The 24,752-nt window shown below is 40.5% G+C and overlaps 1 protein-coding gene across 4 annotated transcripts in view; it reads left to right on the top strand.

Annotated features, from left to right (window-relative positions):
• Positions 1–23,566, top strand: part of CACNB4 (calcium voltage-gated channel auxiliary subunit beta 4) — a 238,695-nt gene extending 215,129 nt beyond the window's left edge. For all 4 annotated transcript variants that reach the window (XM_032857798.1, XM_032857799.1, XM_032857800.1 and 1 more), the window contains 4 exons: positions 4,750–4,901; positions 6,826–6,921; positions 20,326–20,511; positions 23,153–23,566. In XM_032857798.1, coding sequence (XP_032713689.1) covers positions 4,750–4,901; positions 6,826–6,921; positions 20,326–20,511; positions 23,153–23,413 — 695 coding nt within the window. In that variant the 3' untranslated portion in view covers positions 23,414–23,566. The remainder of the gene's footprint in view (positions 1–4,749; positions 4,902–6,825; positions 6,922–20,325; positions 20,512–23,152) is intronic.
• The last annotated feature ends 1,186 nt before the right edge of the window (positions 23,567–24,752 follow it).

Here is a 24,752-nt window from a genome sequence, read left to right as displayed (position 1 = left end):
AGAGGTCCCGAATGGGTTGCCACTGGGGGTTTTCAGTGGTGGTCTTTTATTGAGAACTGACTGGGGAACTTGAATCTTGATGTCTCTATCACTGCTGGCACTATGTTTACTTTTTCTTTGAAGTTTGCTAATTTTCAGTGGCCCAGCTGTAGCTGTTACAGAGATATTTCTGACATTTAAGACAAATGAGGTAGACTCATTAGTCTCGTTATATTTCCTCATTTCTGGTTTTGTACGCCTCAGCATTTTCCACATCTGGGATTTCTGTGAGCCTGAACACATAGCCCCCATGTGAGCCCAGTCACATAGTCCCCTACCTATCTCTCCTTACCTAGCCCCACCTGTCCCTTACTCAGTATATGCTTAGCTACTTTATAAAGCCATGTGTGAATAGGGCAGTGGAAGATGGAATCACCATCCACAGAAACAAGTCCATGCTGCTGGGGAATCACGACATTCATCTCAAAGCCTGTGTTGTGCTTTTTGTGATTGCCAAGAGTGGTATAGTCCACTTGTAACTTTCTAGGAGTCTCTCTCGCATTCACATTTTGCGGGCAGTTTGTTTTACTCCCCTCTTCCTCGTGGGCAGGGTAGTAAAGATAGGGGTCTTCTGTGTTCACAACATCTTAAACTACTGAGATGATGATAGAAAACAAACAAACAAACAAAATCCAGGATAGCTTGCACACCCAAACAACCCAACAAGAGTTTGTTGGAGCCTGAATCTTGACCCTGAGCCAAGAAGTGCACAGATTAGAAAGAGGCTACAAAGTATCATCTCTATATTCCTGGCATGGGATTGGCACATGATAATTGTTCAATAATATTTGTTGGCTGGTTGCCTTAGGAAAGAATGTTAAACATACCAGTGGAATAGTTGTCTGTCCTTGTGAGGGCAGGATCCTGGACATCAATGGTTCTTTCCTTAGCTCAGCGTTTAGATCCATCACATACAGAGTAAAACACTCTTAAAGACACAGTATTTTGACTTTAACGAAGTAACAGTGCAAGAGTTGATGATGATGAATCATATTAGGTGACTGGCTGAAGTTAAATGTTGTGGGAGACAAGGATGCCAAATTAGACTGAAGATTTCTTAAACAAGCATTCACTGTCTGTTCTCCTATCTTCCACTGTCCTTTTCACTCCACAAAGTGCCTTTGACTTTTAATTACTCTTTCCTCTGATCTATAATGAGAGCTTTAAAAACACTTAAGCGCATACATGAGGTTGCTGACTCTAACCATCTACCCTAACTAAGCGTCTCATGGATATTCCTAGAAGTCATTCGGCATAATCCAGTCACATGTTTGAGTCAGTGGAGTGGAGTTGGCGTAAATAGTGAGGACAAAACAAGGTGAATGTCAGTTTACTGACTTTTCCCTTTGCTTTGCAAATTCATATACCTACAACCATTAGAATTAATTTAATGGCAGTCTGTTATAAAAACCACTTCGTGAGCCACCTATGTCCATTCGCCTGCTTGTTAGTGCATATGTTTATTGTTATGTGCCACACATTATGCTAGACTGTGGAAGTACAAACGTAACTAAGAAAAAGTATCTTACCCATAAGCCACTGGGAAGAAGGGGCAGATGGTTAAATGCTGTTTGACAATGGAATTGGGAGCCAAGAGCTAGGGGTATAAAGAAAGAAGGGTAGGGAGTAAGAGGTGTCAGAGAAGACTTTGAAGAAGTTATATTTGAGCTGGTCCTTCAAGGCAGACAAGAATGTGCAAAGATGTCAGCATGTAAAAAACATTGCTGGATAGATAATCAAGTAGACTGTGCAGAAAATGCTTAGAAAAGGGGAGTGGGTGCCATGGTTTGGGAGCAACAGGGGAAGAGACTGTAAACGTAGGTTGAGGTCAGTGTGTTAGGGCTCTAAGTATGCCTTGCTAAAGAAACCTCCAAAGTAGACTCTATGAAATGTGAATTGTAAAGGGTACTAATAGTTGTTACATCCAAAATGTTTTCCGTAGTCAAATTTGGAAATTTGGATTAAACAGTTGGCCATCTTTACTGCAAGACTTCTGAGAGCCATTAAAATAGAAAGGGCAATGCATGTTTGAAATTCCAAAAGAAACTAATAGAGCCTGCGATATTTTGCAAAAAACTAACTAACTAACTAACTAAATAAATAAAATAGGATATCTTAAGGGATTAGTGTTTGAAGATACTCACTTTGGGAAATATTGCCCTGAACCCAAAGGAGCCGTTGGAGTAGTTTAAGCATTTGGATTTAGGAAAGGTCACAGGTGACAGAGATGCTGGAGACAGATGGGTCTAGACTGGTCATGGTCAAGTTATAGAAGTGTTCATTGAGGTTCTTTCAGCATCATAGTCCATGACTTCTCAGAGCCCCATTTGTCTGGAATAAGATCATGAGGAAACGTCCATTGGAATCCTCTGAGAATCAGCATGGGAAGTCAAGATTGCTGGGTTTGCTTAATTTTTTTTTTTTTAAAGAAAATGGGCTATGTAGATATAAATGCTGTTCTCTTTCTCAGTCTATGTATTGAATTCCAAATATATATTATCCAAATATAGACCCACTCTGGTATATAGTATGGCCTCTGCAGCCTTCTGGCTTGCCCAAGCACCTCTCTACTCATGCCAGAATGTCCATTGTCTAAGAGTTTTGTGTTGGCTAAGCCTTGGATGTGCTTGCCCTCTGCACAGGTCAAAAACCACGTTTACCTCATTGCTTATGCAGAGTAAATAAGGCTAGGTATTTCTGTAGTATTTACACAGTGTGCCTCAAGGGTTCTTTGTATGAGAGTAGTCCATTTTGCCTCACTACCTTTTTGCTACTCCAGGAAACACTGTATTCAGATTTGAAACTTAAAGTAACGCAGATTTGTTCTACGATAGTCCTGGCCAGGAGTTAAACTAGTGGCAATTTAATGACAACAACAAATGGAGAAAGTGCTCCAACAGCCAGAGGCTGAAATCTGCTACACTACAAATTACACTTTACTGAGCTTCTCTCATAAGAAAAACCCTTTTTAACTGTTTTTGACACATGAGAAAAAAAGGGAAAGGTATGTTATTATTATTAACAAATGTAGTGTGTGATTTCAGAAGAATTTTGCAAATGAGCCTAATTGTCCAAATTCTTTACATAAATGTCTTGGGAGCTAGTCACTTTTCAAAGCAGTATAAAATCTTTCAGACCATTGGGATTGGATCATATGAAAAATAATAGTTATGTTCATTCTCGAAATTCCTATTTCTAATACAAATCATGCATTAAACATCAGAGATTTTGTGGAAAGAATTGTAGGCTATTATGCAAAACCCATGAAAGTAGAATTACAAGATAGTCTTGAGCATTCATACTCCTGCACACCCTTGTTAAGGAAGGGAGGATTTTTTGGTGGGTGACGTGAACTTGAATATATACTGGGTAAACAAAACAAATCGTGGCTTTCTGGTAGAAAACCTTTTCAATGAGTATATTTAGAGCAACATCACCTCTTTCCTAGACCATATTTGAAGTGATTTATATTAGGTAACTTTGTCTACTCTGTGTAATTTAAACAAGATTACAACATTGCTAGGTCATGCCTATAATATATAAGCCAAAAATAAAAATAAGTAAAAAGCAAAACAAGATCATCTCTCTGAAAATTAAGTAGTCTAATTCAGACTTTGGACATGACCCAGTAAATCAGATAATTTATAAAATATATATGAAAAAGTATTTTCTGCTTTAGAAAGCCAAATTTTGTTTTTATCGATAATCTGCTTTGTTTTAAAAATAGCTGGATTGCTTCAGACATGGAGAATAACTAGATTTTTTTATTTCACCAGATTTGTGCAGGGATTCAGGTCACTTGGCCATTACAGACAGTTGGATAGATTTTCATTCTCAAGACATTTCAGCATTTATAATATAATTGCCTTAGGTTTTTTTTCCTTTAATACTGAAAACTATTCCCTAGAACAAGTGTACCAGCCCTAATACTTGAATTAAGACATAGCCATATATTAGTTGTAAGAGTAGACCCGACATTTAACCCTGGATGAAAAATATGCATGTCATTCAACACAGATGAGTTGTGGGATTTTTAAAAAACATAGTTACAGAATATTAATATATAAATTGTTGATTGCTTGAAATATTTCCGTGTAATTTGCTTTCCATGTGATGTTGCTCTACACATGTATTTCAAGTCTTTCCTAAATGTGGTTTCAGCTTTCATAGATAAAGTAAAAGTTCTTTAGGGGCACCTGGGCGGCTGAGTGGGTTAAGCCTCTGCCTTCAGCTCAGGTCATGATCTCAGGGTCTTGGGATCAAGCCTGGCATTGGGCTCTCTGCTCAGCAGGGAGTCTGCTTCTCCCCCTCTCTCTCTCTACCTGCCTCTCTGCCTCTTTCTGATCTCTCTCTCTCTCTCTCTGTCAAATAAATAAATAAAATCTTAAAAAAAAAAAAGTAAAAGTTCTTTAGAACAAAGCAACAGTCATAAACAACCTAGCTATATAAATAGCTAAATTTCAGGGCAAGTGTAAGAAGTGAGTTAAGAGAGCCATCTCAATTTTTTCACCAAATTTTTTTTTATGCAAAACTCAAAACTCAACCCATCTCTCTCTCTTTGGAAAAGATCTTAAGTGAATAGAAATATGAAATTCAAAACGTTCTGTTTTGCAATGTAGACAAACATCTGAAAGGGGTACTATGTTTTTAAATGTAAGAATTAATTAATAAAAATAACTATGTCCTGTTACATATTATTTCTCCTTTTAGCGGAAGTACAAAGTGAAATTGAAAGAATCTTTGAGTTGGCGAGATCTTTGCAACTGGTTGTTCTTGACGCAGACACCATCAATCACCCAGCGCAACTTATAAAGACTTCTTTAGCACCAATTATTGTTCATGTAAAAGTCTCATCTCCAAAGGTAATTAGCTCATTTCTGCCTTACAGATTAGAAGCTCATTTCCTTTGGAATATTCTTTGCTCTGTGCTTTGTTGTTAGTGGGTAAGGAGAATATCTTATTGAGATGCCTTTAATGGGCAGTTTTTAATTCCCACAGTCTGTCCAAGTTCTAGAAATTCTAAGATAGCAAATAAAGAATAGCCATTGTTTTAAAGAAGGTCTCTTTCTATTGTGGTTCACCAGGCAGGCAGTTATGCAAGAATACAATAGAAATAAAAAATTAAGAAAGGTATGGAAAAGGAAGTATGGCTTTTCAGAGACTTTAGGTTATATCTTAGTTAATTTCTTGGGCAATATTGATTCTTGTAACACCTATATTCTCTCCCCGACTGAGCAAGTAAAGGTATATACATCTATCATATATAAAGCCAAACTTCACTGTTTAAAATCTCTTATGGAAAAATTATAGACATTATATATGGGCTCAGTTTGGGTCTCCAGGGAGTAAGGTATTCTGTGATTAAACATAGTGGGATATCTGCCCTGTGTCTTTATGCCACAAAGGTAGATAAAAATAAAAGTGAGACAGCCTCAAATTGGTCTCTTTTGATTAGGCTGTTCTTTCATTTTTAAGAAGTGATGATATTCTAAAAAGTTAATGTGAAATAGATATCCTAGGGAGGTGTTACCTTAATAATTAGTTTATTTTCAGTGCCTCCAAGAGTGCAGTTTAGTGCTATGTGTAATTCAACTTCCAACCAGAACAGTAGTCGCCTCTCACAGATGGAGAATGTCTAAAGAAGCTGTGTCCTTCCCCAGCCCTCAGCCTTCCATCTTTGCAGGCACTCATTCTGCACGGGATGGACTTGGGAATCCTGACCAAACCAGGACCTTTTGGGAACCATTAGAATGGATTGAATCTGCCTTGACCACCTCGAGGTCTCTTTGGCCCTGCACTGAGGGGGATTCAGATACACTTCATTGCAGCGGAATAGATTTCAACCTCTTTTGCCCACTGCCCCAGTCACCATGGGGTCATTAAGTGTAGGAACAGGGTCTCCTGTGGACATACACGCTGAGGTGTCGTAGAGCCTCACCGACCAGTACTATTTTGGGGTGAGGGCCCTATTTCAGCTTAAAAAAAAATGGAAGGGAGAGGGAGTATATGGCAAGTGCAGTTATAGCCATGCCTGAATGACACAGGTAATCACTGGTTTATAGGTAGCAATATGCCAGTGCAAATGTTTTGCCTAGATTTCTAATGTGAAATCTTGTTAATGTAAACTGGAACACCTCAATAATTATCAGTGACCAAAAGGACCAGATATATAAATGACTGATATTTATCTGATATTGAGATAGTGATCTAAAATATTACTTCACTGAATTTGGACATAAATGACCTTGTACAGATCAGTTCCTCCACTTTTGCAGGGTTCTAATTTCTCTGGGTAGGAGCACCTGGGTGGCTCAGTCAGTTTAGTGTCTGCCTTCAACTCGGGTCATGACCCCAGGGTCCTGGGATTGAGCCCCAGTGTCAGGCTTCCTGTTCAGTGCAGAGTCTGCTTTTCCCTCGCCCTCTTCCACTCCCCCTGCTGTGCTCTCTCTCTCTCTCTCTCTCTCTCTCTCTGTCAAATAAATAAATACACTCTTTAAAAAATGTTTAAAAGTAAATAAATAAATAAATAAAATCTCTGGGTAAAATCTAGGGCAGGAACTTGAGTTCCCTCCAGGACCCCACACGGAGAGAGAATAGGATGTACATATCAAAGCCTCTGCAAGTGAGAGCCACTGTAAGTGGGTGATGTCATTACAGAGTTTATATATATCATTTTTCATATTGTATTTCCTCTCTATTAATACTCAGGGCTAGCCAGACTATATTAAAAAGCCTTGGTTTATTCATTTTTCTTTTAACTCATTGATTCATGTCTTCTTCTATCAGGTTTTACAGCGGTTGATTAAGTCTAGAGGAAAGTCCCAAAGCAAACACTTAAATGTTCAACTGGTGGCAGCTGATAAACTTGCACAATGTCCCCCAGTAAGTACCATCATTTTTTTGCGTTCGTCATTCTTGCTGGGACAGGAGGGGCTGGCGTGTTTTTTGTTTTCCCATTACCATTGTCATTTTGTTCTAGAATGATGGTGATGATCTGTTGTCATAAACATAAAGGGTTTTTCTCACACACTGCTGCTGTCCTGTTGGCTACACTCAGGCATCCGGAACTGGGACATCAGTTCTGCCGTGTAAGAACTGAACCTAGTGTCCAGTGTCCCATCACTTGCCTGCTGCCTGATAACCGTGCAAATACTCGGCAGACTACTTAATCCAGTCATGGGGACACATTTATGAAAAGAGAAAAGCAAATAAAACATACTAATTTGACTTTCCTTTAATTTTTCTGCCAGAAAATTCCAGTAGGCAGAAAAGATGTGACCTTGAAGGTTGAGAATTTATGGGAACTAGAAGAGCCCTACGGTTATAGCCGATGAAGAGGTCAGGGTTAAGTAAGATGAAAAATTATATTATAGCAACGTATGTCCTGGTGCCATTGCCAGAAAGCAACTACTGAGGTGGAAGCCAAGAAAATGACAGGGATTTGGGTGGGGGGAGGTGCTGACTGTTCTCCCGTGGGTCACCAGTGGCTGATACGTGTCTACCGCTCAGCTGATTTACTACTTCTGTGCCTGTGTTTCTCTAAAGAAAATAACTGTCTTTCCTACTGATTTAATTTACTAGGTTTTTAAATATATACTTTTGTAAGGATCATTTATGCCCTGTGGAAGCATAAAATCTAATTCAGATGTTTAGAGAGACAATACAGCATAGCTGTTAAAAGCATTCACTCTGAAGCCAGATTGCCCATGTTCAGATCCACACTGGTTTTGTAATCTTGAGCAAGTACTTTCCTCACTGGGTTGGTGTAAGGTTTCAATGAGTGAGTATGCGGTAAAGCTCTTAGGACAGGGGTGCCTGGGTGGCTCAGTGGGTTAAAGCCTCTGTCTTCAGCTCAGGTCATGATCCCAGAGTCCTGGGATCAAGCCCCACATTGGGCTCTCTGCTTGGCAGGGAGCCTGCTTCCCCCCCTCTCTCTGCCTACTTATGATCTCTGTCTCTCAAATAAAAAAATAAAATCTTAAAAAAAAAAAAAAGCTCTTAGGACAGAGCCTGGCATGGAATAAGTACCACCTAGGTGTTTCTGTTAAAATTATCAGATATACTTTGCATTCTGCCATGGCTAACCTGTCAGGCTCTGTAAGGATGTGTTCCTGTCTGGTTCACTGTTATATCTCAGTCCTTCATTATGATAGTCCCACAATAAATATTTATTGACTAAGTGAATGAGTGAAAGGCAGTAAGAGTAGGATGCATCCTTTTATCGGATGCTTATTAGGCCAGAAGCGAAGCTAGATGCTTTACATAGCTTATTTCTAATCTTCACTGTTACCTAGTAAGGTAATTATACTTATTTTGTATTATCCCCATTTTGTAGATGAGGCTACTGAAGGGAGAGAGGTGAAATGACTTTCCTAAGGTCACACAGCAAATTAGAACTAGATTAGATTTATCTGGCCCCAAAGCCAGTGTCCTGTCCTCACAGTCCCACCTACCTGTACACATACCTGGTTACCTGCCCCACAGATAATTTGGATAGGCTGGAGTCTGGAGTGTTATGTTAAGAAGTCTAACTTCACATTGCCTACGAAGTCCACTTACAAAATGGAATGTGTAATTCAAACCCTGTGTGTAAATACAAGAATGTACTACCCAGCCCCTGACTCTACAGTCCTTACCAGCTAATGGAAGTTAACCCTTACTGAGCAGATACCAAACGCTAGGAGTATGCTATTATTTCCAATATTTAGAAGAGTCTTATAAAGAGAGTTGTGTCAGTTTGGGTCTTGGGAAGCAGACACTTAAATGGAATTAGAAGTGCAACTTACTGGAGAAAATACCTATGAAAGACTAAACACAGAGAAAGAGGGGAGAACAGGCTAATAGAGCCTTCCGACCAGACCGGACTAGTCTCATGAAAGGAAGGGAGGAAGGAGGGAGAAATGGATAGCAGGAGCCTCAGACTGATATGTAGCTTTTCTTACAAGTTTGTCACATGTTGGACAGAACTGTTCAGGCTCTAGTCCCCATGCTGCGCTCAGGCACTGGCTAGGAGCAGCCTGTGGAGAGGACGGCATTGGCTTGGACCAATGCTTCGGTCATTCCAGAAGATGCCACAGTACCCCCATCTCCCTGCACCATGCTATCTGCTGACTGCACTCATGACTGCGGGTTTTCCAGGATATCTGACCATAGACCTCTATGACCACCCTCGTAGATAACATCATCCTTACTTCCTAGAAGGGAAAGCTAAGTCCCTGATTAGGAAAGTTGTTGGAGGTAACAATTAGGAAATGAGCCCCAGATTCAGCCCTAGGTCTGTCAGACTCCAACAAACCTCCATGCGCTGTGCCCTTCCACCTCTACAGAGCTGGTGAGTCTCTGGCCCCCAACTTTGCTGTGAAGAGACATCTCCAGGACAGAACAAAGTCGTCAAATGGTAATGGGGGTCGTTAAGGAAATTGAGGGAGTTGAAGCCGAGAGTTCCAGTTCGGGCAACCATTGGCCAAGTCCATGTGGTCCTTCAGGATGGATGTTCTGCTGTATCAGACCTCATCTGGGGCAGAGAATCTTGGTAAGGGAGGAGACAGGGAAGTCCCTGCTTTCTGACCTTTGCAAGAGATTCCTTTCTTTTCTGTGTCTGAGGGAAAGGAGGTCTCTCCTCCCTCTTTTCCCCTCTCGTTGCTATTAATGGAACTTCCTATTTGCTTTTGTTATATCTACAAGCATCCCCACCTTCCTTTGTTTCCTGAGTCAGTTAGCAAAATCTCCTCAACCAGTGTAGGCTTTTGGGAAACAAAACCCAGGAAGGGAAAGGGAGAGCTGGCAATTTCCTGCCACAGTGTGCCCCCCACCACCACACCGCCAGACGAGGAAGCCCAGATCCTGCCACCTGCATGAGTGGTAGGAAAGAAAGGGGGAAAATACAAAAGGAAAAATATAGATTAATATCTCGAAATTCGGTGGCACATCTGTCTTCACAGATGGAGAGGGATCTACATTGCGCAGGCGGCCTAGTTCTGTGATGTGCCTGAGGTGGCCACAAGATCTGCGGGAATTTTGGGTGCGGATCTGGGTGGACTGGAGAGTAGTTAGGCCTGTCTGATTTCATTGGACAGAGTGAGTAGACTCACCCACCCAAGTGGGCTCTATGAGCAGTTGTCGGAGTTGTGGGAGGGATCTCCTCTGGTGAAGGCTGAAGGCTATGGTATCTGAGACCCTTCTCAACTGTAAGACTGACTCTATCTAGATTTTGGAAGTGATCAGTGTAGAGATGTTGGTAAAACCATGAAGACTGTGGAGCCCCAGGAAGAGGAAAGTATTAAAATAAAGCAGAAAATATATCAAGTGATATCCTTATTGTTTCAAAATGTCCTAGGTACTTCTAAGGAACGATCCGTGGGCTTGGCTGAGGACATGGCATCCATGTCACTATGGTTAAATCAGACAAACTCAAAATATCTGGTCATCTCAGTGTTGTGTGGCTCACCTACAAGTACTAAAATACATTCAGCAAACATTATTTAAGTGTTAGGCCTGGGCTCCTGGGTGGCTCAGTCGGTTAGGCGTCTGCCTTCAGCCCAGTTATGATCTCAGGATCCTGGGATGGAGCCGCTTGATGGTGTCCCTGCTCAACAGGGAGCCTGCTTCTCCCTCTCCCTCTGCTCCTCCCTGCTGGGGATTCAAAGGCATGTTCCTGCCTTAAAGGACTGCATAATCTTTTTTTTTTTTTTTAAGATTTTATTTATTTATTTGACAGAGAGAGACAGCAAAAGAGGGAACACAAGCAAGGGGAGTGGGAGAGGGAGAAGTAGGCTTCCTGCTGAGCAGGGAGCCCGACATGGGGCTTAATCCCAGGACCCTGGGATCATGACCTGAGCTAAGGCAGAACTTTAATGACTGAGCCACCCAAGCACCCCAGGACTGCATAATCTAAACAGAGTTAAACACAGAGAACCAACTAGTAGTTGTCAGAGGGGAGGTAGTTGAGGGGGCAGATGAAATAGGTGAAGGAGGTTAAGAGGTACAAACTTCCCTTTATAAATAAGTAAGTCACGGGGATGAAAAGTACAGCCTAGGCAATATAGTCAATAATTTGTAAAAAATTTATCTGGTGACAGATGGTAACTATGCTTTCTGTGAGCATTCTGTAATGTGTTTAATTGTTGAATCAGTATGTACAGCCCCTGAAACTGATATAATATTATATGTCAATTATACTTCAGTTTTTCAAAAAAAAGATTATGGTTGGGTAAGTCAACTCTTTTTTTTTTTCTTAATTTTTTAAGATTTTATTTATTTATTTGACAGACAGAGATCACAAGTAGGCATAGAGGCGGGCGGGGGGTGGGGGCGGGGGAAGGGATGAAGCAGGTTCCCTGCTGAGCAGAGAGCCGATGTGGGGCTGGATCCCAGGACCCTGGGATCATGACCTGAGCCGAAGGCAGAGGCTTAACCCACTGAGCCACCCAGGCACCCGGCTAAGTCAACTCTTAGCAAACAATTTGGTAGATCCTAAATATGCTTACAGATATTACTTTATAAATATCTTATAGTTTCAGAGAGTGGTTTAGATCAGGGTTTCTCTACTTCAGCACTATTGACATTTTGGGTTGGATAATTCTTTGTTATGGGAGCCTGTTCTATGTACTGTATGATGGTGAGCAACATTCCTGGCCAATGACAACTTCCATATTGGGACAACCAAAAATGTCTCCAGACATTGCCAAATGTCCCCTAGGGGGAAAAAAAAATCACTCCTGGTTTACTAGTTTAGGTTAATATAGACACAGATTTTAGTAAATAACATTATAAGTCTTAAGTGATATCTTGAGATACATTTTAGGTGAATTAAACTTGTTTCTTTGATCTGTCTATAAGAATGAGTTTATTAACATTTTTTTCCCTAATAATTATTAGATAAATTACTTGTGGCCTATTTAAATCGATGCATTTTAGCTGCTGAGAGAATTGATAATTGAGTAGTTGTGTATATAATGTAACATGTTACCTCTGAAATAGCTGGAACCAAGAAAATATATGTGCCTACTTAAATGCAAATAATACTGTGACATGTCAAGATTTATCCATATGTCAGAAATCTCAAAACAGCCTCATGCACTGGGAAGACAGCCTTGCTCTATTATATCTCAGCAGCAAATTCCTGTTTTATGTAATTGATCAGGTAACTTGAAATATTAAACAAGCAGTCTGGATAAGTAAGGTTACTTAATATTTAATTTAATATTTTCTAAACACTGTTTACATTATTAAGCATGTTCATTTGATATTGTTTGAATAGCATTTGTAATGTCAAGAGGGAATTTTATACTCTCTGTTGGCACATGTGAAAAAATCCTTGGATTATAAAAACTAGTAGTAATCTAAAAATGTGCCTGCATTTGTCCCTGCTTTACTTTAAGACCATAATTATAATTGTCACTGAAAGACTGGTGATCACTGTGTCATTTTAGTTCCTCTAGGAGAATTTACAGCTTGCTTAATTGGCCACTGCATCTCCAATCTGAAAAGTCAGCAGATTATACTGGCAGAGTCACACATTGCTAAGAAATTAAAAGCAGCAGTCTTTAGAAAAGGAAATCTAAAAGAGTACTGAAAAAAGCTAGCTCTCTGTCACCAGAAAAAATGAATCCAAGACCCAGGGATTGTTGAAGCCAAAAGGAACCCTGAAGAGCATCCAGTGTAGTATTTCCTGGAATGTGTTCTTCCCAGTATGGGCTCCATGTGATGCCAGCAGGTGCTATGAGGAGAGAGCTCTGATACCATCGTGTCTGAGAAAACACCATGTAAACACAGATAAACTACAGGAGCCTTAATATGCTAATGAGCATTGTGTAAGAGAGCTCTGATACCATCGTGTCTGAGAAAACACCATGTAAACACAGATAAACTACAGGAGCCTTAATATGCTAATGAGCATTGTGTATCTCCATCACGATAGTGGACAGTGTTTCCTAGATTTTGTCTACAGAACCATTTTCCACAGAGCATCCTGTGGATTTAGTGTTTCATGGAACACTTCTAGGGAAGGACTGACCCAGTCCAACCACCTCATTTTTCAAATGAGGGAACTGAGACCAAGAGAGGTGAACTGGCTTTCCAAAGAACATAAGCCTTGGCCAAAGTCAGCATAAGATGGTGAATGGCAGCAAACTGGTTATCATATATTCTGGAAAGAGAAGCGTGGGTTTCATACGTAAAGCTTCTTTTAAGAGAAGGGTCAGCAGGGACTCGTGGGTGGCTCAGTGGGTTAACTCGGGTCATGATCTCAGGGTCCTGGGATCAAGCCCCGCATCAGGCTCTATGCTCAGCAGGGAGCCTGCTTCCTCCTCTCTCTCTGCCTGCCTCTCTGCCTACTTGTGATCTCTGTCTGTCAAATAAATAAATAAAATCTTTTGGAAAAAAAAAAGAAGGGTCAGCAAACTTTCAGTATGGGCCAGAAAATAAATATTTTAGGTTTTGTGGGTCATGTGGTCTTCACAAGACTAACCAACTCCCCTTTGGTAGCAGGAAAGCAGCCACACACAATATGTAAGTGAATGGGAGTGTTCCAGTCAAACTTCATTTATAGGAGCTGGAGGCCGGTCCCATGTTGCCAGCCCACCAAAGTTGCCACCCTTGTTCTAGGACAAAGTTTTGGTTATCTGTGACTGTGCAATAAACTTCCCTCAAGCTTAGTGACTCAGGCAATGAGGACTTGGTGGTATTCAGCTGGTAGCTGACATGGTGGCTTAGCAGGGATGACTGGAAGGCTGGGCTTAGCCAGCTCCTCTTTCTCTCCATGTGGTCTCAGGGCCTTTCCATGGCTTCTCTCTGACAGGGATTCAGACTTCTTACACTGCAGCTCCCAGGGCTCCAAGAGCCAAGTATTCCAATCTCCTAGGCTTAGATACTGGCCTTAGATAATGAATGGTACAGCATTCTGCTAGGCAAAGGAGTTCCAAGAACTCCCCAGACTCAAGGAGAGAGGACATAAACCCTCCATCTAAGGGGAGAGAATGTCAGAGAATCTGTGGCCATGTTTCATTTGCCACAGACAGTTGTATTCTGGAAGAAGGAAGACTTTGCTTCCTTGCCAGCTCTGGATTCACAGAAAACAAACAAACAAACAAACAACAACAACAACAACAACAACAAAACGGGTGAGATGCAGACAGAAAAGGAACCAATGAGACTAGGACCCATTTTTTTTTTTTAAATATGACCAGCCTAAATTTTTAATTGGAATATCCATCTATACAGTATATTGTGAGATTTCATGTTGTTCTACCAGGTATTAGTACCCTTTTCCTTTTCAGAGAAATTGAAAATAGTACATTTTAAGAAGACCAACGTTCATCAAATCGCCGCAGTACTGTGGTAATAAGAGCCTCATAATACATGGTGAGAAAAGCAGACGGGCAGACAATTGAATATATAAAGGAAATATAATCCCTTAATCCTACTTAGTTACAAGCTGGCTTGTGTTACCATAAAATGACCCTGTGGATCTTTGAGCTGCGTCATTTTTTTGAGCTTGCAAAATGACATTGATCGCTCTCTCTGCAAGAGGGGGAGCTCATCTCCTCACAGAGTCACGCAAACCTCTAACATTACAGTAACCATAGGCGTTCTCTTCTGTCACCCTTTATTTTGCATTGCTGAATAGACTCAGATTTATTCTAGTAAACACAAGAACTCTGAAGTGAATGATAGTGCCCAGTATCCTTGACCGTATTGCTATCATGGTAGTAATTTTCCACTGCTCTTTCCCAGCCGTTTTATGTAAATTATTTAGAACCATGTGGATTCACCCGTCTATTTAAAGTAACTGTCTCCAGTGGTGCTTTCATTATTACGGGGCCTCTGGGCGTCCACAGTTTAATTCATAATAGTGCTTTTGAAAAAGAGAGTAATCAGTTTGAGAGGTTTCCCTCATGAAGCAAGGCTGCGTGGGATCTAGTTTCTCTCAATCCAAAGACTACTCTTGTGCGGGGATCTTAGCCACCCAACTTGGATAACACTGACTTAGGTCCCCACCAACTTAGCATTCCCACCAGAGCTATGATTTAAAGCATTGGGTTAATTTGAGCTTAACAAAAATACTGGGTGCCTCTTCTACAGACAGTAACACTGGGAGATGTTGTAGTTTTTGAAGAAGAAGAATGGCCAGGATGGAGGGGCGTGGTGAGGAAATGTGCGTGGGTTTATGAGGAACCTCACAGATTGTTAAGAGAGAAACTACAAGGGATCAAAGTTACTGATACTCTTTGCTTTCATGTTTTGCCCCCGAAATTAGTGGCAGGAATTCTGGTTGTCTTTTCCCATTCAGCTTCTTGAAGTTGGAAACTGAGATGAGCTGCTAGAGCCCACAATATTTATAGGCTTTCTTTTATCCCCTGTAAGACCTCCTAAGTCTTTCCAAGATTCTTTTAATTTAGCATCTAGTTTCCCATCACTAGTTGACCAGTGGTTAAGTAATCAGGACTTCAAAAGCCTTGATAATATCAAGAATGCACTTGTGATATGAAAGAAACATCAGTTGGTTATTTTATAATTGGCATTACATATGTGCCATTCAGCCATTTTATTTTACAGAATCATATCTTCTAGTCATTTTTTTTTTTTAATGGTAACAGATTCAGGATGTCTGTATTCTAGGAGCAAAGAAATAAAAAGTGTACTTACCCCTATTATTTCTTTTTTTCTCTTAGAAATAGGAAATAGGCACCACCTAAGGTTTTATCTATGCACAATAAATAAATGTAAAGTGTTGCACATCCCATGGGAGAGTTTACATGTATTTAATTTCTTGCCTAGCAAGTCTTCTGTAATGCACCAACTTTAAAAAAAAAAAAGTTAAAATTAAATTGCAAAATTAATTTCTAAGTTTTATGAACTTTTTATTAGGAAATATTCAAGGCAATATCCTAGATAAAACATATTACAAATTATATGTTAGGTTTCATGAGACCCTCCCCTCTATGCTAGAAAGGATGGATTTCATAGTCATAAAGAAAGACTTGTGTCCACTTTGTCTCAGCATCTCCTCCACAAAGGAATGTAAAAGAAATAAACAGAACCTACTCCAATTCTTGATGTAGAAACTGAGAAGTGCTCTATCTTCTGTAAAAACTAGGGTGACCAGCTGTCCCACTTCCCTTCAGATTGTCCAGATTCAGACACTGATAGTCCGAAGCACCCAAAAACACTCAGTCCCAGGCAGATCAGGATAGTTGCCTTGATTCAGGTACCTTCCCTGGGAAACTTTGTGTGGCTCTGTGAATGGACAGCCGGACAGATCTTAATGTTAAGTACTTAAGATTTTCTTAAAAGATATGTCAGATCTTCCTTTCCACTGAATTCAGCATCAGTCTTTGCTTTCCCTGGTTCCTGTCATCTCGTTCTCTGAACCACTGGATGAGCTGGAGGCCTGGTTTTCACTCTTCTTACATTTATAATGCTTTAGTATTTCATTTCCCCCAAAAAGCTTATGCAGAAAAGGCACCTGCTGTCCCTGGTTTTCCAAGAGTTTGTTTTGACTCCTCTGCTCATGGTGTATTTACTTCAGCAGCCACATTCTTTCCGCCCACCTCAGCTAAAGGAAAGATCCCATCACAGTATGCCGGAGGTGTCTGCTGTGGAAGAACTTGGCAAACAGCTTTTTGTGTTACCCTATCTCAGGCATTCACCAAGGGCATGGTATCATTGAGTGGGTCCCTCTTCACTGCCTGTGACCGTCCCCTTACCCACACCCTCTGCTGCTGATTAAATAGCTATCTGAATCCATATCCCATGCTGGAAGTCTCACGTGTGGCACAGTAAGGAACTAATTAGACTTAGACTTGAACCTTTAAATTTTTGAAAACTTGGCAAAGCTTATTTGCATAACTCATGGGGCTGCTTCTCTTTGAATTTCATGTATCATTTCTTAAAAAAATGTATGCCCTCATACTCACATTCTAACACTCTGGTCTTATCAGCTGTGTTATTTCCTAAACAGTTGAAAAGAAAAATTGTCACAGATATACAGGCTGTGAAATTCTTCTTCATTGAAAATAAGACGCATATGTCAGTATTCATTCAGAAGCTGAAATTTGCTTTGCTTGGTGCTTTTGAAAGTGTAAAAGCAGTTTCAAATCATCTTCATCATATAGCTGTCTTTTTAGCAGGTGCAAAAATACCGTTTCCTAGAAATGATTGAGGCTTGAGCAAACAGCCGTGTGCTAATAGATACAAATTCTGTCCATTGGCAAAGAGGAGTACTTTATTAAAATGACTTGTAATAAAGTGTATGTTTAATTTTATCTGCAGTGTGACAGTGTAACATGTGGAACAGTGAAGTGGATAGAAACCTTATTCAAATGATACCCTTTAGTGGGGGCTGCTTTCCTGGTTTTTTTTCTTTCTGGGCTTAGTTGTCCTGACTCCCATAGTCTGGACCCTCGGTCCAGGGGTCCTCAGAAGTTTCTTTCACTTGGGACTTTATGAAAGCAAAAAAAAAAAAAAGAGTTTTTGAGACCCCACATTTTTGAGAACCCACCTTATAGAATGAGACCTATGTAAGTGAAGTAGACAGTAACGTAAATGAAATGATGTAAACCACAGACTCCAAATGACACACAGTTTAGAATTTGTGGACAGTTTGAGTGTGCAGTGGCTGAGAGTAGACGTTTGTTCCTGGGCTGCCCAGTGTCATCTTTCTTCCTGGGTCATCTTTCTGAGTCTGCATGCACTCTTTGGGGGTGGGGGCGGGGGGGATGTTCTCCTCCCACTCAAGTTAGTGCAGCAGTGCTGTCCGAGAACACCAGTTCGTATCAGAGCCTTAGGGAAAGTTCTCAGACTTGACATTTGTACCTACTGATGGGTTACATTAATGGGAAGGGGGCTTTTAACAGCCAGAGGCAGAAGTTCCCTTGAGTTACTTTCGTGGAACAGGGGATTTATGGTAAGGATATATGTTGACTGACACTAGGAACCAGCTGTTTTCCCATTCTCTCGTGGGCCACATGGTCTTTTTCTCCTGTTGAGTCTTCTCTTTATCTGTTTTCTTCTCTTCCCTCTACAGATAGAATTCTTTGACTTACTTATTATTTCCCCTCCCTCATAGTTCAACTCTCACCTGTGTCTATGGGCCTCGTTCTAAATTCCCAGCTTAAAGCTGCAGCTCTGAACATCGCTGGCTCAGTCTCTCTATTTTCTGAATGAAAGTCCCAGTATGACTTGGAGTATTATGGATTTTAATACTTGTGTCTCCCACTAGAAGAGGAGAGTTTCTTGAGCATAGGGATGATATCTGTATCCTTTGCCACTGGGTGCTTACCATGCCTAGCACAAAATAGGTACTGAGTAAATATGTTATGAATAAATAAAATATGCAAAGAACTATCTGAAATTGACTAATAAGAGGAAAGGTTTCTTTTTTTGAGGGTGAAGGGCCAGAGGAAGAGAAAGAATCTTTTTTTTTTTTCTTAAGATTTTTATTTATTTGAGAGAAAGAGCATGAGATGGGCGAGGGTCAGAGGGAGAAGCAGACTCCCTCCTAAACAAGAGAGCCCAATGTGGGACTTGATTCTAGGACTCCAGGATCATGACCTGAGCCGAAGCCAGTTGCTTAACCAACTGAGTCACCCAGGTGCCCGAGAGAAGAATCTTAAGCAGATTCCAGGCCCGGTACAGAGCCCAACATAGGGTTCATTCCCATGACCCAGTGATCATGACCTGAGCTGAAATCAGGAGCCATTTATTTGCTCAGCTGACAGAGCCACCCAGGCACCTGGGGAAAGGTTTCTACATGAGCTGAATTGGCTGAGTCCTCTCAAACGCTAGTCGGTTTGGACTGAAGTCACCTATTCTTTGCCTAATTACTAAACATTTGCCACTGTTAAATATTTCTCCCTGACTTTCAAACTGCTCTGCAAATTAAGGTCAAAATGTTCAGTAGGGATCAATGTGATGAAAACATTCAAATAGTAAATGTTGGGAAAGAGATCGTTGCCATGGTGACTTCTGCTTGAGGGAAACCTCACACCAACCAGAGTGAGTCAGCTAACCTATCACCAACTCATAGTTGTCCAGTTGCCACGAACCTACAATCCAGCCACAGTATCTGTGCTGATGGCAGCAACCCTGTATTTGATTCATTAGTGGAAGGTTCTTATTTTGGCAAAATGAGCTTGTAAAAGTAGGTAGATAGTGGCAGAGGTGGTGCGAGAGGGAAGGTGTGAATCCAACTGTTGGAAGCTGGAAGTGTGTTTTCCCTAAGCTATGGGATGGCTTTTCTCCTTTCGAGGGGCCACGGTTTTCTGACTGTCCGTCCTGTGTGTGTTCCCAGCCACACTGCTGTGATGCTGAAGTGCCATTTTGCTGCCTTGTGGGGGAAAACACTTCCTGATTAGAGGCTGGATGTTGGACAAAGCCCTTACTGAGAGAAACACGGATACCAGACACTCCTTCCTTCCCACGATTAAATACTCATGGGCCTTGTTCTTTTTTAATTGTTTCACACAACGATCTTTTGGTAGCAGAAATCACCCTAATGTGGTTTTCTGGCATTAATCCTAAACCTTCTTTCCATATTGTTTTATCATGAAATAGAAAACATTTTCACAGGCATTCTGAAAATTATCTTAGTCAATGTTATTCCCTTCAATGTAGTTACTTTGGAAGATGAAATGTTTATTCCAATGATATGGTCATTGCCCAGAATGTTTTAGAACTCCTCTTTCAATGCCATTAACTTGCTTCTCTTGTATTCTCAAGTAAGTGTCATTGAACTCCTTAGGAATCTATGGATAGATATTAATGTGTTTTTGCTATATTCTACATATGACGCTGATACAGTCACCTCATCTTTTACTTCTAAACAGTGGAAGATCTGAACATTTAATGAGCACTTCTGTTTTCATGTCAATTTCCAAATTTGCACTTGGTTAACTGTGGAGCACTTCACTTGACTTTAATTTTAGAAACTGCCAGTCCAGCCTCTCAGAAGTGATATTTGCTCTTAGATGTTAGAAATGCTCTTATCTGGGGATGCCTAGGTGGCTCAGTCATTGGTCATCTGCCTGCGGCTCAGGTCATGATCCCAGAGTCCTGGGATCGAGCCCCACGTCTGGCTCACTGCTCTGTGGGAAGCCTGGTTCTTCCTCTCCCACTCTCCCTGGTTGTGTTCCCTCTCTCGCTGTGTCTCTCTCTGTCAAATAAATAAATAAAATCTTAAAAAAAAAAAAAAAGAAATGCTATTATCTACATTTAGTGGAATTTTAGGTTTCATTGCCTAAAACCTGAAGCATAAGTAGAATGGATTTTTTTTCTTATCATCTGCAGGAGATGTTTGATGTTATACTGGATGAAAATCAGTTGGAGGATGCGTGCGAACATCTGGGAGAGTACCTTGAAGCTTACTGGCGTGCTACCCACACTACCAGTAGCACCCCCATGACCCCTCTGCTCGGAAGGAATTTGGGCTCAACTGCACTCTCACCATATCCCACAGCAATTTCCGGGTTACAGGTATTGTCACTTTCCACACATGTTTTTTATAGTGTTAGGTTGAAGATTTTACAGGGAACCTGATTGGGATGAAGACTGGATAATCGTTAATGTGAAGAGGGAAACATGGGTGGGCATTATATATATATACATATATATAAAAAAATCTAAAATATTACCTCACCATAGTCTACCATAGGCCGAGTTACCCACAGTGGCCCTTTCCATAGAACTTTGCTCTCTGTTAATGTACAGTAACTTTTACTCAGACAAATTAATCCCTCCTGTGTCTAAACTCTGCCAGGACACACTCCTACACAGTGCAACTGTCCATTACTTCTCCAGGTCACTTCTTAAAGATTATACATTGATGGCAGGGTAAGGCACCATGGCAAGCTAAGTCAAGTGTTTTGGAACAGATGGGCCTTTTGACTGCCCTTAATTAATCCTGCCCTCCCAGACTGCCAGGCCTGTCCCCGAGCTTGCTCAGTACAGAACATGGACACGAGCAGAGCCACTCTGTTCAGAAATGGTGACAGATCCCTGAGTTTTCTTGGGGGTATGTGGGCGTCCATCTTGGCCAATGGTGATGGCAGGTGTCCTTTAGGAAAGTTGGGGATAAGTGCAGGAGAAGGAGGTTTTTTCTTCTGCTCTTCTAGTGCTGCACTCAGGGCTGGGTGTGAGGAGCTAGAGACAGTATGATACAAAGGGACTTTTGCCTTCCTACATCAGTTGTTATTTACCATTTATCAAGCACCCGCTGGAATATAGCCTAACCCATAGCTGGCTAAGGAACTTGTAGTCTGTTGAGCCATCTTGTATCGTGACTAGTTTTATATTCATGGGCTATAACGATAATCATAACTGGAGATCACATAGACTTAACTCTGAGAGAAAGGGCACTTTCTAAAATGCTATTCTAAACCATATTACTTTGCTGCAAAATTTCGTCTTTGTAAGCAAAAACCTGCCCTACAAATGAATAGCTTTTGAGGCTGGAAATGAACAGGGGAAATGTGCTCGTGTAATATGTGTAATACGTGGGACTGTCTCTTGCATGGTTTCACGGCCTCTGTGCTAATCCAAGTGTAGACATCTCCACTGACTAGTTTGGATTGGCTCCGAATTATACTCGGTGGGATGAGAAATGGATGCACAAAGCAATATGCTTCTGTAGTGTAGGTTAAGCAAAATGTGCTTTGTTTATGGACAGAACACTCCGGACTCATCACCTCTAAAACATCCACCTGCAGTGGTTCTCCCAGCTTCACTTGAATTAACATAATACTCTTTGTCCTGGACACTATCTCTCTTAGTGACCATGGGTATTTAATTGCTAGACTCTGGCTGGGGTTAAAGGCACAGGCTATGCCTGCTGAATGATTTTTCCCCCTGTGTGAAGGTGTCACTTAGAGGAACTGGATCTGGGTCCTTGGTCTCATCAGGATCCTGTTTCTTTTTTATTTTTTAAAAAAGATTTTTATATATTTATTTGAGATAGCATGAGAGGGGAGAAGCAGACTCCCTGTGGAGCTGCGAGCCCGATGCGGAACCAAATCCCGGGACTCCAAGATCATGACCTGAGGCAAAGGCAGTTGCTTAACCAACTGAGCCACCCAGGTACCTGGGATCCTGATCCTTAACTGAGGTGACCTAAGTAGAGAGACACAGCTATGATACATGTTTTCCCGTAATTTGAAGAAAAATGTTGAGTAACGGTTTCTGAGCCATCAAATAAGTGTTTGACAGTATCAATTTCAGTTAATGATATTAAAAGAATTTAGTTTATATCTGAAGGTAATTTTTGTGGGACATTTCAGTTGAGGAAGCAAGAATTGTAAATATCAGTTAGCCAGCTTTAGAATTATTGTATACTCCTTTGGAAAAAATATTGCTGAGAGCCTTAACATTTATGTATGATGAAGAAACAAGCACATTAGTTTATGGACAGCACAAATCCTAATTTCTTGAATTTTTTTTTAAAGGTATGAGGAACGTTCAGCTAGATAAAGGTGAAGTGTGTGACTTCAGGAGGAGAAGGATTTTATCAGTTCAAGAGAAATAAAATAGCAAATGCTATTCTGAACTTTAACTTATTTCCCAATAGTAAAGTGATCCTCATTTTTGCAGTAGAAGTGGAGTTATTAGGTCTTCCTAGATGCATTAAGTTCCATTCAGCAGTTAACTGTCAATTGTCTATTTTTAATAGGAAGCATAATCAGATAGCATTATGTAATTAAATTCATAAACTAGGGGCGCCTGGGTGGCTCAGTGGGTTAAGCTTCTGCCTTCAGCTCAGGTCATGATCTCAGGGTCCTGGGATCGAGCCCCACATCGGGCTCTCTGCTCAGCAGGGAGTCTGCTTCCTCCTCTCTCCCTCTTCCTGTCTCTCTGCCTACTTGTGATCTCTCCCTGTCAAATAAATAAATAAATAAATAATCTTAAAAAAAAAATTCATAAACTATTTGCATTTTAGTATCTTTGCATGTTGTGCCCCAAATAAAACAGACCAGATCTTTTGAGTAGATCATTTGTGCATCAAAATGTTTTATTAAATCAGTTAACATTTTGTTGTGCAGACCCTAATGCTGTACGTACATTTACACATTCTAGATGAATGAAACGGACATTATGTAATCAATGAACTATCTGCTATTTTTAGAGTCAGCGTATGAGGCACAGCAACCACTCCACGGAGAACTCTCCAATTGAAAGACGAAGTCTAATGACTGCTGATGAAAATTATCACAATGAAAGGGCTCGGAAGAGTAGGAACCGCTTGTCTTCCAGTTCCCAGCATAGCCGAGATCATTACCCTCTTGTGGAAGAAGATTATCCTGACTCATACCAGGACACTTACAAACCCCATAGGAACCGAGGATCGCCTGGGGGATATAGCCATGACTCCCGACATAGGCTTTGAGTCTGCAGAAGCAAACAAAAAATTCATCTGTTGACAATTTGCCATAGCACTGCTAGGATAAACCAATCATCTTAACTTGGCAAGTACAGCACAGTATTTACTGTGCTTATGGGCTGTTGTCATTTGATGCTAAGTAAGGGGCAAAAAAAAAAAGTACATGATGCCCTTAAGTCTAGATGGTTATTAGATGCCCAGTCATATAGATATTTTTAAGCTCAGCATTTACATAACAGTACCTTTTGTTTTCTTCATTAGATTTAGACACATCGATTTGTAATTTTAGGGTACTTACCAAGGCACATATAAAATAATTTCCCATGCTGGAAATTCCAAATGACCAGTTCCAGTTGGAACCAATTTATAAACCAATTCCTGTTGGAATTTGGGCAAATCGACTAGAAAGTCTACTTGAGCATGTTGCAGTCAATTTAAAAATTTGAAAAAAAAAAGCCACAAAAAAACCAAAAACCTAATTAATAAGAAAATCAAAATACCAAAAGAAGCCAACACCAAGTATGGTATTTATTTGCTGGAAGCTAAATTTACACGTAAAGTGGGAATGTATAAACATTTTAACATATGTTAATGTTGACAGAATGGCTTTTCAAACTTACCAGAAGTATTGATAGTGCCAAAAAAAAAGCCCACCTCAAATTAATGCAGAAATTGTACACTCTCCTCAGATTTTAATATTTTTGTTTCTTTCCTGGCACAGCTATTGTATTCAAAGTGTTTTGCCTTTTGTTTAGTCACCACTGTTAGCTTGTTTGAAGTTGGCAGAAAAAAAACTCAAAATTTCTTTAGCAGTGAAAGAGAATAATATAGAGAAACCCAATCATAGCTGGTAATGGGAAATGGAAAACCGGGTGTTGTTTCCCCTTTCCTCGCTCTGAGCACAACTATATACATCCAGGAATCTGGAGTCAGACAGTAAGGATGGGCGCAGATCCTCCCGAGTGCGAAGCTAAACATCTCCAGATGGGAATTCATCTTTCCAACTTCCCACAAACATGGGCCGGTATTTCCTGCCAGCACAATTGCATATCTTTCCATTGCTTCATTCAGTCTCTGTCTTTGAATATGTGAATGTTCTAGCCCTTCCCCAAATTCTTTATAGTCATGCTAAGAACTTTTGTTTTACATGGAAACACTCAATTTTGATATTGAAAGCTACGTTTATGCAAAATGATGAAATGAAAAATGTGAAAACAAATGATGAATTTAAAAGCTTGCAATAAAAAATAAACTCAATAGATTCAGAGTATATTTGTTCACTAAAATTACAGCATTTTTATTGTCAAGTATTATAAAGAATTTGGAGATTGAGCTGCCTTATTTC

Source organism: Lontra canadensis, unplaced genomic scaffold (genome assembly GCF_010015895.1).
Source record: "Lontra canadensis isolate GAN:19392208 unplaced genomic scaffold, GSC_riverotter_1.0 scaffold13, whole genome shotgun sequence".
NCBI classification, from domain to species: Eukaryota; Metazoa; Chordata; class Mammalia; order Carnivora; family Mustelidae; genus Lontra; species Lontra canadensis.
Note: the sequence above shows the minus strand (reverse complement) of the source record. Positions and strands in the feature narration are given on the sequence as shown.